The sequence below is a fragment of the Vespula vulgaris genome, chromosome 1 (assembly GCF_905475345.1).
Source record: "Vespula vulgaris chromosome 1, iyVesVulg1.1, whole genome shotgun sequence".
NCBI classification, from domain to species: Eukaryota; Metazoa; Arthropoda; class Insecta; order Hymenoptera; family Vespidae; genus Vespula; species Vespula vulgaris.
Window position 1 is genome coordinate 6,328,047 of NC_066586.1, and position 15,404 is coordinate 6,343,450.

The 15,404-nt window shown below is 31.0% G+C and overlaps 1 protein-coding gene across 2 annotated transcripts; it reads left to right on the top strand.

The window, feature by feature from the left end:
• The first annotated feature begins 502 nt into the window (after positions 1 to 502).
• Positions 503 to 15,033, top strand: LOC127062928 (sorting nexin-27). 2 transcript variants are annotated; one of them, XM_050991923.1, is made up of 6 exons: positions 503 to 1,803; positions 9,369 to 9,506; positions 9,598 to 9,822; positions 9,910 to 10,459; positions 10,573 to 10,854; positions 10,964 to 15,033. In XM_050991923.1, exons 1-6 carry the CDS (start codon positions 1,256 to 1,258, stop codon positions 11,030 to 11,032), a joined length of 1,812 nt encoding a protein of 603 aa, XP_050847880.1. In that variant the 5' UTR covers positions 503 to 1,255; the 3' UTR covers positions 11,033 to 15,033. The 2 variants fall into 2 exon arrangements, with proteins under 2 accessions (XP_050847880.1, XP_050847891.1); XM_050991934.1 differs by lacking the exon at positions 503 to 1,803 and adding an exon at positions 8,457 to 9,269.
• Positions 15,034 to 15,404: the final 371 nt, after the last annotated feature.

The following is a 15,404-nucleotide window of genomic DNA, read 5'->3' on the forward strand; positions in this document are numbered from 1 at the left end:
TCGCATCGATACGAAGAATATCCGATTATATCGGGCGATTATTTTGAAAACGCGCGTCACGAAGGAGCATACCGTTTTGTAGAATATATTTGATTAAATTTTTCAATGTAGAGTTTGATATCTGATAAGGATGGTTACCAAGAAAAGAAAAAAGGAAAAAGAAAGAAAACGATTGCAAAAGTACAGAAAATGTTGGACGAAGAGAAGATAATTATTGGTAGAAAACAGAAAGAAAAAGAAAAAAGTTGTAAATACGATGACTTTAATTTATCATCGCATACAATTGTATTTAAAAAATTAACTATTATTTAATATATTGCAGATATAAATGGTAAATGCAAGAAAAACAAATTGTCTTAGTTTTCTTCACGTACGAAAAGTATTTATCCTTCGAGTATTATAATTATTTATTTCTACGTACGTATCTATAATCTCATTAATTAGATTGAATAGAAGAAAAAGCGATGTAGAATATTTATCGAGTATTTCTCTCACATTTGACGAAAGGCGGCGATGCAAAGAAATTGTATTGCAATTAACAAATTAGAATCTTTAGAGAAAATTTGAATTTTGCAAGTAGTATCTTTGTATTATGAAATATACTCTATCAAAAATGAATCATAATAATCTTGTATATGTATACTTTTATTTTTTACTTTTAGATTAGAAAAAATCCGATAGTTCATTATTTTATTCGATCTAGAGAAAAACAAGAGAGGAAGAGAGAGAGAGAGAGAGAGAGAGAGAATTGATAAAATAACATGGAGTATTTCTATCGAACTTATTGTTAGTTATACATATGAAAACATTTCTTTACCTTCGACAATTGAATTCAACTTCATTTTCCGCCATTCCAAAGTAGACGAGTACCACCAATCGCGTTCGCCCGTCGTCCGTCATCCAATCACGTTCGCGAATCCATTACCTCCAGTAGGTAAAAGTAAATGTAAATATCGTTCGGAATATATATAATTTTGAAAAACAAGTGGATAATAAAACGCGAGAATAAACATGAGTTAAGGGAAATCATTAAATATTAGTACGATCGAACGATATTCTCTCTCAGAAAAACAAGTTTGAAATATCGAGAGTGGGGATAAGAGAAAGAAAGAGAGAAGGAAAGAAGGGTGGGGAGGTACGTAAGTAAACGAGCTTGTCTTTGTCGCACCGCCATAATGGCGCACAGGCGCACAGCGCATTCTCACGGTGCGCCGTGGTACGAGAACGGCGCATCAATGGGCGGCCAGAGGGTAAGATGGCGGATCGTGATTCGGAGGTGCAGGAGGAGGAAAAAGAAGTGCAGCAGCGGCAGCGACAGAAGCAGGAGCAGCGCCGAACGAGATCTGAGGTTAAGGAGGACGGCATTCGCGGAATGAACGCGAGCGTCCATCCTATAAACGATACGACGAGTGTGATGACCACGACGATAATGGCGTCGACAACGAGTACGACCACGGCGACGGCGACGACAACGACGACGAATACGACCGCGGTGAATACTGTGATCAACAATGGTCGAGTGCCGCAACATAATCTTGTCAATCAACAACAACAACAACAACAACAACAACAACAACAACAACAAATGAATAATCCGAATGTTGGACAAGGACCGAGATGTGTTACCATCTACAAAACGGAGACTGGCTTTGGGTTCAACGTTCGAGGTCAGGTCAGCGAGGGTGGACAATTGAGAAGTATCAACGGCGAGCTTTACGCACCCTTGCAACACGTCAGTGCTGTTTTACCCCGAGGTGCCGCAGAAAAGGCCGGCGTTCGCAAGGGTGATCGAATACTCGAGGTGTGAGTACTCATTTCTCTTTCTTATTATTTCTTTAGTCCTGCCTCTTCCATTTCTCTTTTTTTCTTTATTACTTTCTCAAAACTTACTCTTAAAAAAATCGAATATTTTCGTCGTTCTTTCAAATCTTATTAAAACAAAATACGATCGTAAAATGCGCTTTCAAATCTACCAGAATTTGCACTTTTTAAAGTTAGAAGATTTCACGAAAGAATCTAAAGTACGATCGAACGGCGCGCGTGTTTGTGCCTTTCTCTCTCTCTCTCTTTCTCTTTCTCTCTCTCTCTCTCTCTCTCTTTCTCTTTCTGCATTTTATCTCGTTTGCGGGACTTAACGATCGACCGACAACGAACGACGCGAAACTTTAGCCCGAAATGGCCCATTGCGAGTGAACGAGAGTGGAAAAGAGAAATAAGACGGAGAGAGACAGAGAGAGGCAGAAAACTCTTCTTTGTGAAGCAAGCTATAGAGTAGTTTCCTTGAAAGATAAAAAGAGAGAAAGAGAAAGAGAGAGAAAGAGAGAGAGAGAGAGAGAGAGAGAGAGAGTGAGAGTAGCGATCGAAAACGGGTTGCAAGAGTCGTCCCTGTTACTCTCAAGCCGGTGTTCAATCGTTCTTCAATGTCGCTCTCGGAAATTGATCCTTCTTTGTCGTTACATTTTTTCTTTTTCTCTCTGTCTTTCTCTTTGCATTTTCTTCCCCTCTTTTTCACCTGTTTTTCCCGAATGTAGTTGTGTCGATTCGAATCAAATGAAAGTTTTAGAACTAAGTTAAAAAAAATGAGTGAAAGAAACGTCCCGTGACTCTAAAGGACGATCTTTTGTGTTACTATACATTCTCAATTGATATTTGTTCTCTTGGCCGGAAGCCAAAAAAGTGACCGTGGAATTTTTTCGGCATTTATTTGGACTACCGGTCGCTTTTGCTTATAATGGCATTGTGTTATTATATAATGTCTAAATGTTATTAGACGTTTTATATATGTTTATTATGTAACCGTCCATAAGGCGCAAAAGAAAAAGGGCGAGATCATTATGTAAAGCTTGTAACTTTTTTTATTCGATTTCGGTCATAAGAGTGAAAGATTTTATAATATATATATACACATATTTAAAGAAAAAGAAACAAACAAACAAAAAAAAAAGAATAGAAAAAAAGAGAAAAGTAAAAAAGAAAGAAAAAGAGAAAGAAGTCGAATAAAAATGACGATTATTTGAAAGAGATTTGCCGCCATAAATAAATAAGCGCCAAATTTGAATGACTGACCTAGTGATTTCTTGTTTTCTTTTTATTTTTGTTTTCTTTTCTTTTTTTTTTTGGAAAGCATGAAATGGGATTAACGGATCGTTGGTTCATTTTTCATTTCATTGACAAATTTTTAACAAACGCGGTATCAACGTGTAAAATGAGAATCTCCTCCCACTGTTACGGGTTACGCTGTATCAAATCTGTATCGAATATCGCTGACGAGCGACCCATGATAGGCGGAACTTGTCAGCCTTACGCTTATATTCTCGTTTAGTTCAGTTTAGTTTTGTTTCGTCTTTATTGCGGAAAAATTAATAGCCTTCCATTGATGAGAAACATAGCAAACTGATAATTTCGAGCATTCGAATTCGTTGGGAATTGATTTTTTTTTTGTGATTTAAATATCCCTTCTTTCAAAGTTTAATTAATTATTACTCTAGCACACTGTATTCTTCTTGAAACAATTAAGTTCTATTGGATTTTCCTCTAGTTTTATAATTTCACAAAAACAATTTATCGCATTATTAAAATTCGATTTATTATTTGGAGAGAATTTATTACGGTGTCCTTGTATAATCAATATTTTATCGTAACTGTTTAACTTAAACATAAGAAACTTAGAATAATCTATGACATACTTTTAGTAATCAGGTTAATATAATTTTTGTCTTTTTTAAAAAATTTATCTAACTCTCAAATACACTTGATTTGATAACGTGATTAATTTTACTAATATTGTACGATCACTTTCATTTTAATTTATTTAATTAATTTACTCTGTAAACGATCAAGAAAATACAAATTTGCATATAATCATAACGTGATAAATTTTATTAACACAGGATGTATAAAAAGTTCCATGTTAATAATATTTTTTGAAACTTCTTAGACTAAATTTTTTTCTTCAGATCGTAAACCTGCAAGTTCAACTTCTGAAACTATAAATCTAACTATAAATTTAAAAAGTTTCGGAAATTAGTAATTGATTTTTTAAATTACTTAAAAACTTTTAACTCGTTCTCTATAATCATATTGATTTAAAGAAATAAATTAACCTTGTAATGTGCAACCACAAATTTATCATACTCTCATAGGTCATATTTCATCTTTATATATATGTATATATAGATGGAGAATTCCTCTAAGAACGATCATCAATGCTAACCGTAAACGAGCTTAGATACATCAAATTTTTCCTATGTACGATCTCGAACAAATGGCAACAAAAAGAACGCGTTAAAAATCAACGTATCGACTAATCGATCCTAACGACACGGACAATCAAAGGGAATTTTGCGATCCGTTCTATGCAGGCGAGGGGTTAACAGACTTCATCATCCTGTTCGTTGATCTTATCTCTCTTGTCGTTTCAACGACGCTGATCCCCTTTAATCTTTTTCGTTCGTCCTCGAGTTCGTACTCAACGATATCGCAATTTCTCGCTTTGTCGGTCTTACGAAGTAACATTGAAAGTTTCTTTTTTTTTTCCGTATATTTCATATACGTATACGTATACAGAGTGTTTCATTTAACACGAAAATTTGAAATATTTCTTTTGTTTTTTTATTATATGATTAAAAATTGAAATTCTGATTGACATGGAATTCAGTTCAAGCACATTATTCTTTTGAGAATTTAAGATCATCGATGATTTTTTCTTAATCGATCCATCATGATATTATAGTTTATAAAAATACAAATATAACAATGTATTTATATATAAATTTGTGTATGTTACATAATAAATTTCTTGTAATAATATGAACACGAGAAATGATAATGATTTTTTCAGTTTAGATATAATTAGCTAATCATGAAGAGTCAAAACAAAAAAAGACTTGAATAGTTTTCAAGCAGTGGGAAATAAAATCAATAACAAAGTTTAGGAAATACGAAGAATGTAAAAAAAAATTTTGAAAAACGATTCCAGCCCATTAAGTTATCTATCGATAAAAAGAAATTATTCCTCACGAGAACTCAATGTTATCTACATAATTACGACGTTTTATTAAAATTAGAATATATTTTTAAATTAGAAATGCAGTACAATGATTAAACAAGAGTATATAGTACAGGGTGGTTCAAAAGTCTCTAGATGGACAAGTTCTTAGATGATTTTAAAAATTAATTACTTTTCTTCGAGACTTTAGGTTTGTACTTAGGCTTGTACTTTCATAAGCTTAAGTTGTGAAGAGTTTTATAATCTGAAAAAAAAAATCGGCTTAAAAAGTCTCGAATAATTTTTTGTTAACTTGTATATTCGAATAAATGACAATTTTTCGAATAAAATCAACGTAACAAGGTTCGTCTAACATAAGATCGATCCAAGTCTCGAGGATATTATTCGACGTGGGACGCAGTCACGCGCTTAGTTACCGTTACCCCCCTTTAAATCCAGTCCAAGTTCTCGGTAGGCTTCCACGTGTGCAATTTGTTAACAGCATAAATTTGTTAACTGAACAATTAATTTATCGACGAAATATATGGCTTTGAAATAAATATGAAATAAAAAAATTTGAATTAAAAAATGGCACTTTTATTATCAAAGCTGGCCGAGATTAATCTGATTATCGAACGTCGCTGATATTCTCGCTTTTAAGTAAGCTAATGAATAATAAAACTATTCTCAGGCTATTTAAAATTCAATAATTTTTTATAGGCTGAACAAAGAGCTCGAACCATGTATTAGATGTATTAATATGAGTCTAGTATGTAGAGAATTAAAAAAGAGAAATGATTTTTTTGAAGTTATAAATATAAAGAGAACACTTTAACATTTTTTATTAAAATAGTTAAAACGAAAAAATCAACGTGCATGTATTAACGTGTGTGTACATATAATATATAAACGTGCTCATTTTTAATTTACAAATTGCATAAAAAATTTTTTAAAAGCTTTATTTAACTATTTCAATAAAAAGCACTTATTTTTTTTTTTAATTATTAATATACTTTACATACAATTTATATTATAACACAATTTCTTTATATTAGTTAAAACATTCTTAGGTTTTTTATGTATTATATAAAAAACTTGTTTGTAAAATAAATACATACATATACACGCAATTACAACCTGCATATATATATATCGACAAATAGCACAATTATTTTGTTCACATTTATTCATATTTATTCAAAAACTTAGAATTCTTTATCAAGTCAATAAGAAACTTGTTTGTACCATGCACATTTTTAATAATGTAAAACAAATATATTCTTATATATTCACATATCTCGCATATAATCATACATGCATAGATACGTACATACCATATTTTTAACTTGTTTTTTTTTTATTTTCATTTACCTTATATTCTTGCATCGAGATAGAAGATAATAAAAGAAAAGAAGAAGCTATGATAAAGAGAGAAAAATAAAAATAAGAGAGAAGAATTTCTTCTTTCTGGTGGAATTTCATTTCTCTCTCTCTTTTTCTCTCTTTGCGCCCTTTTTTCATTCTTTCTGTTTATTTTTTGTCCTTTTTAAATCTCGTTCGTTCCACGTAGTTTAGAAATCGAATCCATTCGATCTGATGAGCGAATATTAACCGCGAACTAAACGAGTCCCGTGGTATCCCGTTACTCTCACACTCGCTGAAATATAATTGTTTCTCTCCTTGTGGTCTATACGCTCTGACGTGATCCTGTCGTATCTTATTAATAGCAATCGATATTTATTATTAATAGCGATCGAACGTGCTCGATCGAGCACCACGTGTATATGTGTGCGCGCGTGCACGTGTGTGTACGTGCCTTTTGTCTCTTCTTAATTAGAGGATTTTTTGACGAGCCGTCTGACGTTATAAAAATATAATCATCTATGCGATGGATTTAAAGCGGATAATACGGATACTTATTTTCCATAGGATCATTTAAGTAATATGTTCGAGAAATTAATTAACATACATGTATGTATACTTCTAAGATAAATAAATGCAATTAAATAAATATTAGATAAGAATATATAACTTTCTTTCCAACACTATGACTGACTTTAAGTTACATAGTGACTTTTAAGTTACAGGTATATCTGTATTTTTTAAGTTTTATTTCGTTGTAAGTTAAAAAATTTTCTACATTTTTTTAATATAGGTTATATTTAAGATAGTATAATTACTTATATACTAGTCTACAGTATACTAATGTGGTATAAGTAATTATAATATACTTAATATAATGTAAATTAGATATAACTTATACTTCAAAGACACGTAGAATAATTTATAAAAATAGAAAACTTTACTAATTTATACTAACATTATTATTAGTATTGTATAATTCTACTAATACTAATATAATTACTAGTATTATTAATTAATTAAAAAACTTTCACATATTATATAATTTTCTTCTAAAAGCAATAAGAAATTGGCTTATAAAGAACGAACAAAATTAATAACGACAAATTTCTCGTATCGGCAACATGGGAATAAATATTAGATCATTTAAGATACGATGTTAATCGCTATTATAGATCTATATTACTTTAAATTCTAGTTCGGTCGATGATTATCTAGTATTGTTCGATTAAATTTTTATGTCATTTACTTGTTAACTTGTCCTTGTCATATAATAATACATAATTTTTTTAATCTATTTGATAACGTTTTTCTTCAAGTATGAACATAAATACACAATTGTTAAAATTAATGATAGAAATTGTATAAAACTAAAGATAAAAACTTACGACAAAAATTAATTCTCTCTGTGACGAGTAATGAGAAAAATGATAATTACATACTATTTCATTAATGTATTCATTAATATGTTATCATTGATATCAGACCAAAAAGGAAGAGGGTCAAGGAAGTTATCGTTTATGATTATCAATTATTTGTAAATGTTCGCTTTATTTTCCCTGAGATAATTTGTTAAAAAACGCGAAAATATTCGATATCGTGTTATCGGTAGGAATATAATCTTCGAAAGAGTTATCTCGTTGGTGGGTGAACGATTGTACGTGAGGTCGACGTTTGAGCAATCATTTCTGAACATACGGAATGTTAACTTCATGTAGTGCGTGTCTCTTTCAGAAACTTTGTAACGATGACCTGAATTAACGATGAAATTTGTGTAATACGTGTGTTAACCCTCTATAACGTCTATATAAGTGTGTAACTATACAAGCGTGTAACTTTCAAGTAACACACTTATATATCTGTATTTTGTAAGTTTCATTTTATTTGATCATATAAGAAAATTCATTCTTAATTTGTATCCAAAGAGTTTGTTTTTGGAACTTAAGTATAAATTATAATATACTATAGTACATTAAGTATCGTATTATATTCAAGTATAAGTTGTAATATACTATACTGCATAATATTATATAATATGTTATACTTAGTATAGTATAAAAATTACACTTATATATATCAATGCTATATTGATATACTATAAATCTATATATCTATATATGATACTAAACTGTGTAATATACTATATTAAATTATATGATGTGATCTAGCTATCTATCTAAAGTAATGTAGTAATATACATATATTTATATATCACAAAAGTATAATTGATTTATTTGTACGAAAGAAAGTTGAGTTATGGAGGGTTCAAAACAATAAGTTTTTTCGACGATATGATAATCACAAATATTTGCTCAATTTCTTTCTCGTTTCTTCACGTAATTTATGCTTTTGATTTGTTTATTTTTCCCTTTCAATCTTCGTTTACTCACAAAAGTCAATAACCATACTACTCGAGTAATCAAGAGTGTCGTTAAACCAAGCGATAGTTGCTAATATACAACTTTGGACGTTGAAGTTTCTCGCATGAAAGAGAAAGAACGAGGAGAGTGTCGTGCCTCCCAAAGCAACCAATCCTGGTTGTCCTTTCACTATTGGAATTCAAAGCTTGTTTAACAAGGCCGATCACCCATATGTCCTGTGTGTTTGTTCATTCTTGAAACGTATGAATCGAAGGAAGAAACGTTGCCAATCGCGTTGTGTTTTGCCTGGAAGTGACTCGCAAGAATAAAGAAAATTTGAAGAGAGTTTTTTTTTTCTGAAAGAAGATAATTCTCGAAGTTAAACGGACGACGTATCTTGAAAAAGAACAAAAAAAAAAAAATAAAAAGGAAAGAAAAAAAATAATAATGTTAACGTGTTACATGACGGCGGTGCAGTGCGAATGGTTGGAGATTCGTAAGAGACGACACGCGAACTTGTTGTATCCCGAAATCCAATTAAAAGACTCGTCCAAGGCCCGGTAAGAAGGCCGTAGGAAAAGTTAGCAGGCTGGTAACGAACGACTCTCTTTCTCTTTTCGCTCTCTCTTATTTTCTTGTTTTTTTTTCTTTCTCTTTAGCAACAACGTGAACGTTGAGGGTGCCACTCACAAGCAGGTCGTCGACTTGATAAAGTCTGGTGGTGACGTACTGACGTTGACGGTGATATCCGTGACACCACAAGAAGCTGAAAGGCTAGAACCTTGTGAGGATCTAAGGTAAAAAGTGATATTTATTATTTCCTTTAACAAAAGTTACTTATCCATGCAAAACGTATCCCCTGATCTTCTATTTAATTTCGCATTCTAGCTATCCACCGATAGACTATAGCGAGAAACGATCCTTACCCATTAGTGTACCGGATTACCATGTCCGTGAAAGGAAACACGAACGTTACGTTGTTTTCAATGTACACATGGCTGGAAGGCATCTGTGTTCTAGACGTTATCGTGAATTCGCTGCCCTTCATATGGCCCTGAAAAAGGAATTTATTGGATTTAATTTTCCGAAGTTACCTGGAAAATGGCCTTTTCAGTAAGCTCTTCGTTTCGAAGATTTCACTTTATTCCTAATACCTGTTCTATCTTTCTACCTTTTCTATCTGTATTAATGTTTTGACAGATTGACGGAACAGCAATTGGATGCCAGAAGACGAGGTTTGGAACAGTATCTTGAAAAAATCTGTGCCGTACGTGTAATTGCCGAGAGCGATGCTATGCAAGAATTTCTAACCGATAAGTTAGACGAGGACGGTGACCAAGGTCCAGCGGTTGACCTAAAGGTTCTTTTACCTGATCGCGAGGTCGTTACCGTGACGGTCGTGAAAGCTGCTTTGGTCAAGGACGTCTACGATGCGGTGTGTAGTAGAGTCGGACTTGATTCGGAAACCGCCAAGTATTTTTACCTCTTCGAGATAGTCGAGTACAATTTCGAGAGGAAACTTCAACCTCACGAGCACCCGCACACACTTTATATTCAGAATTACTCGACGGCGAGTGCGACGTGCCTAGCGATAAGGAGGTGGTTGTTCAATGTAAATAGGTCTCTTAGCGAGCAAGCCCTGACGTGGATCTTTTGGCAGACCGTTGACGAGGTCAACAGGGGACACATTAGCGCTGGCGAACGATTGTATCAGTTGAAGGCCCTTCAGGATGCATCTAGAAAGCACGAGGTAATAACGAGTATACCGATGAATAATGAATTACGATGGATATCTCTTTACAGTTTTATACGAATTATACGATGTATATTTAATATAAAGAAACCCTCTTATACGTTTTATAGTATTTAAAATTGGCGAGAGAGTTGAGCGGATACGGCGATATCGTCTTTCCACATTGCGCTTGCGACTCCAGGAAGGAAGGACACGTTGTCGCAGCGGTTGGCATGGCAGCATTTAAATTACATGCAGCGAAAGAGGATGGTACCTTAGAATCTCAAGTAGTCGAATTTCAATGGAACACCATAACCAGATGGGAGGTAGACGATGAAGGCATGGCCTTTTGTTTTCAATATACTCGACAAGATAATAGGCCGCCACGTTGGTTGAAAGTTTTCACACCTTATGTAAGTTTCTTCTAGTCGAACCGAACTATTCACGGAAGTGTGACTCGACAGGTATCTTTGCTCGTTCGTTCATCGCGATCTAATTATTCTGATATTTTCTTTTTCGCAGTATACCTTCTTGTCTGATTGCTTCGATCGAATAGCAGAAGAGGCGAAGTGGGACGATCCCGGAGAATGACGCAGTATTCGTCGTTAATATGTTTTTTCTTTTCTTTTTTCTTTTTTTTTCATTTTTTATTCTTTCATCTTTAAATACCGATCATTTATAATGACGATCAACTCGCATTGATCTTCGTAATCTGGACATTTGATAGGATTATTGTTATAACTTAATCAGTGCGATTGAACGAAGTATCGTTTATCATATCAACAATGTCGCGCTTTTCTCTCGTTCACTTTAGAAAGATATATTCGTTTTATTAATACGAATCTTATAAACATGTCATTACATATATTTTCATATATGATACACGTAATAATATAACGTTCGAACGTTATAATATCTTCCTTTGTTGCTTTTCTTTTTGCAATAGTATATTAGAAGAAATTATAAAGAATCATATAATTTCAGAATAGTATTTAATTCTTATTTCTTACTCTTTATTTTTTTGTGTGCTTTCTTTTTTTATATTTTCGTTTTTTTCTTCTTTTTTTTATGTAAGATCTGTTATCTTACCTCACTTTATCTATACTGTCGCGTTAATAATAGAATACAAAGGAATTATATAAGACGACGTCGGGTAAGAAATGAAAGAATATGAGAGATCGTATAAATAACGCCTAGTGTCGGTATATAATTTGGCCTATAAGTTATTTCCTAGAACGTGTAATTCGATTTCTCGTTTCAGAAACAATCGAATTATAAATTGTTCCTTCTTATTAGCCTAATATACATATAAATATATACATACATGCATACATACATGCATACATACATATATATATATATATATATATATATATATATATATATATATATATATATATTATTCTCTCTTTAAATTTCTTTTACGAAAGCTTACCATATTCTTCGTTGACTTAATAAACAAAGTATTATGTGCTTCGTTCGAGTTTACACCTCCTTGTACTATCTCTCAAATTTCAATGTGCTTTTATTAAAATTTTTACGCTTATTGAAAGCTTATTGAAATCTTTGAGATATTCCACTTGAAGTCTCTTCAAAGATCGAAAATGTTGGAAGGCTATTAATTAACATTTTCGATTTGTATTATATATTATTCCATTACTCGTTCGTGATCATCTTGTATACGTTAAAAAATGAAAATGAAATGTAATGTAATGTAATGTAATGTAATGTAATGTAATGTAATGAAATATTTGCAACGGATGATGTGTGTTTTGAAAAGTCAAGAGATTCACAATTTATTGTATCTATAGATGCCTATTTTTTTAAATTAATGAATTATTAATACGTTCTACGCGTTTAGAGTAAATCTCTGAATTATTATAAAAATATTACGTTGTAAAATTAATTGAAAACATAGAAAAGAAAGAGAGTAATGGAGCACGCCTGACATAAAACAAGGTACATATTTTCCCCAGTACTTCGGTGATTAACAATACTCATTAAATAGTACTACTGATAAGAGGAGTTGCTAAATAATAATAGTAATAATAATAATAATAATAATAATAATAATAATAATAATAATAATAATAAAAATAACAGTTATTAATAATGATGATGATAATAAGAGAATTAAGAATTTTATATATATATATATATATATATATATATATATATATATATTCAATATGAGGAATATTATTCTCGGCGAAAGGTCAACTTTTAGAAGCACCTTCGTCATGTCACGACATAAATACGAACGATAAACTATTTAAAACAAATTTAATAATTTTCTCTCTTTTTTTTTTTTTGTTGATTTTTATGGACTATTAATTTGTGCATCATTGTACAGTTTCATAACAATATTGTTCTCATTCATATTTTGTTGTATTGTTGCAAACGTTTCTCGTTCGAGTATAATCTTGACTATAGTATATGTAAAATAAAGAAGTGAATACACGTTATATACATATAAATACACATACATGTACACGTTACATATAACACGTACGCTTATGAATACACCCATACATACATATATACATAAATAATTGTCGTTAATGTTTTTAAACTTTATGCAGAATGCATCGCGCGAATGAAAGAAGAAATGTAGAATTGAGCGATGTGAAATTTTGTTAGACTATACATACACGTTTTCGAGAGTATAGTAACAATAATGTTAATAGTTATAAGTAGATAAATATATCAATGTAAATGAAAAGAAAAAAGGAGAACGCAGAAATATACGAGTAATTATAGTTGTAGCTATGTCAGTTGATTATGCGATAATGATGATGATGATGTGGTGATCATCATCAGTACCATATACACACACACATATATATATATATATACATATATGTGTATATGTATATAGTATATTCGGTTTTTGTAAGTATACATACACGGTATTATTTCATAGACTTAATATATAATAATTTCTTGTAACATTATTCATTTGAAAAAATTTTAATTTATACCTTTAACGGACTATGTGATAATTCTGTATGTATATGTATATACTCATATATATACACACACATATATATACAGACACACACATAAAACATATATATATACAGAATTATCACATAGTCCGTTAAAGATACAAGTACACATGCATAGATATATACAAAATATATATATGTACATACTTAAACCGAATATACTGTAAATACACATATACGCGTATGTACCTATTATTTGCAAAATGGGATAGATAGAGAATAATTTTCAAAACATATTGTAAAACTTATAAAAATTATATAGGAAGTGTATGTAAAAAAAAGTACACTATTGATCGTTCGACGTATATCGTCAAAAAAGAACGAAAGAACAGAAATTGAAAAGTATTCAGATGATAAGTCTACAACGAGAACGAACAGTCCTTTCGTATATTTATCACATTCCATTATTTTTTTTTTTTTTTTTAATAGCTTGTTATATTCGTTACAATAAAATTATGCCGCGCGTGCGAATTATTTGACTAACACGTCCTTAATATTTATGATCTGAACGTTGTTTCCATGAGGCCATGAAAGAGAGAGAGAGAGAAACCTATCGTTTGATTGATCTATATATACTGGTATTTATCTGCTGTCATTTAACTCGAGATAATTCTAAACGAATTAGCAGCATACTGTTTATATGCCGTCGATAAATTAGCAGCAAGCTTAGAGAAGCAAAGGAACCGTAAGACTAATTTATTACAAGAATTCGTCCAAATGAACAGCCAAGTTATTTAGTGGAATCTCTGACGAAAATTAAATAACGAAGAAAAAGAAAGAAAGAAAGGAAGAAAAAAAAATTGAAAGGATTAACAAAATTAGTTAGTACATCGCATATATATATATATATATATATATATATATATATATATATATATATATATAATATACAAGAAATAGAGAGAGATACGTGTTTCCGAAGAAAAGATTCCTTTCTTTCGTTAGTCTGATATTCACTGTTATCAATTACATATTGTAGTTATTATCACATCGGTAACACGTAATCCAATTTGCTTTAATAAAACTTAGGAGAAAATAAATAAAAAATAAAAAAGAATAAAAGTGCGAAACTGGAACGAATTGCAATTTGTCGAGAGGGAAAAAAGACAAACGACGGGACAACTATATTAGGTAGCATAATAAAAATGATAATGATAATAATAATAATAATAATAATAATAATAATAATAATAATATTAATAATATTAATAATAATGATAGTAATAAAATAAAATAATAATAATAATAATAATTTTCATTATCGTTATTGTACAGCGAAGTCATATCATTACGGTTAATCGTTTAGAAATTAATAATTAACAAATTAATTAATTAATTGTAGACCGTGATAAAAGTATGCTCCGAATTTGTCGGAAGAAATATTATCAATTTTTTCAGATTTTTTTCAGTCGAATAGGAAAGAAAAAAAAAGATTCTATTTCGTGTTTAGGTAAATCGTAGTTAAGGTAAATTATTTTTTTCTTCTTTAAATTCTGTTTTTTCTCTTTTTGTTTACTCGAACGATCCTGTTGCAAAAATATAAGAGAGAGAGAGGAAAATAAAAAGTACGCTAATAAAAATGCATTGTTTTTCGTGTTTCGTTCTTTTTCCTATCTTCTAAACTATAATAATCCTAATCTCCTGTCATAATCCTGATAGATACAAATACACAGGAACATGTTGCAAGGCGGATGTAATACAATGGTTCTCGTGACAAGCTTGTATAAGCAAAAAATTACTTTAATTCGAGGAAAATTCACGTGCACACACTCACATACTCAAATTCACTTAAAAGGAAATAATTCACTTATGGGCAAAAATTTTAATTAATTTTTAGATCATTCTTCCGATTAGATTGAAAAGAAAAACAAAAAAAGAAAATTATAAATAAGTAGAAGTAGAAAGATAAGACAAAATTCTGAATGTATTACTTGGTCGTGTTTCTAAAACAAATA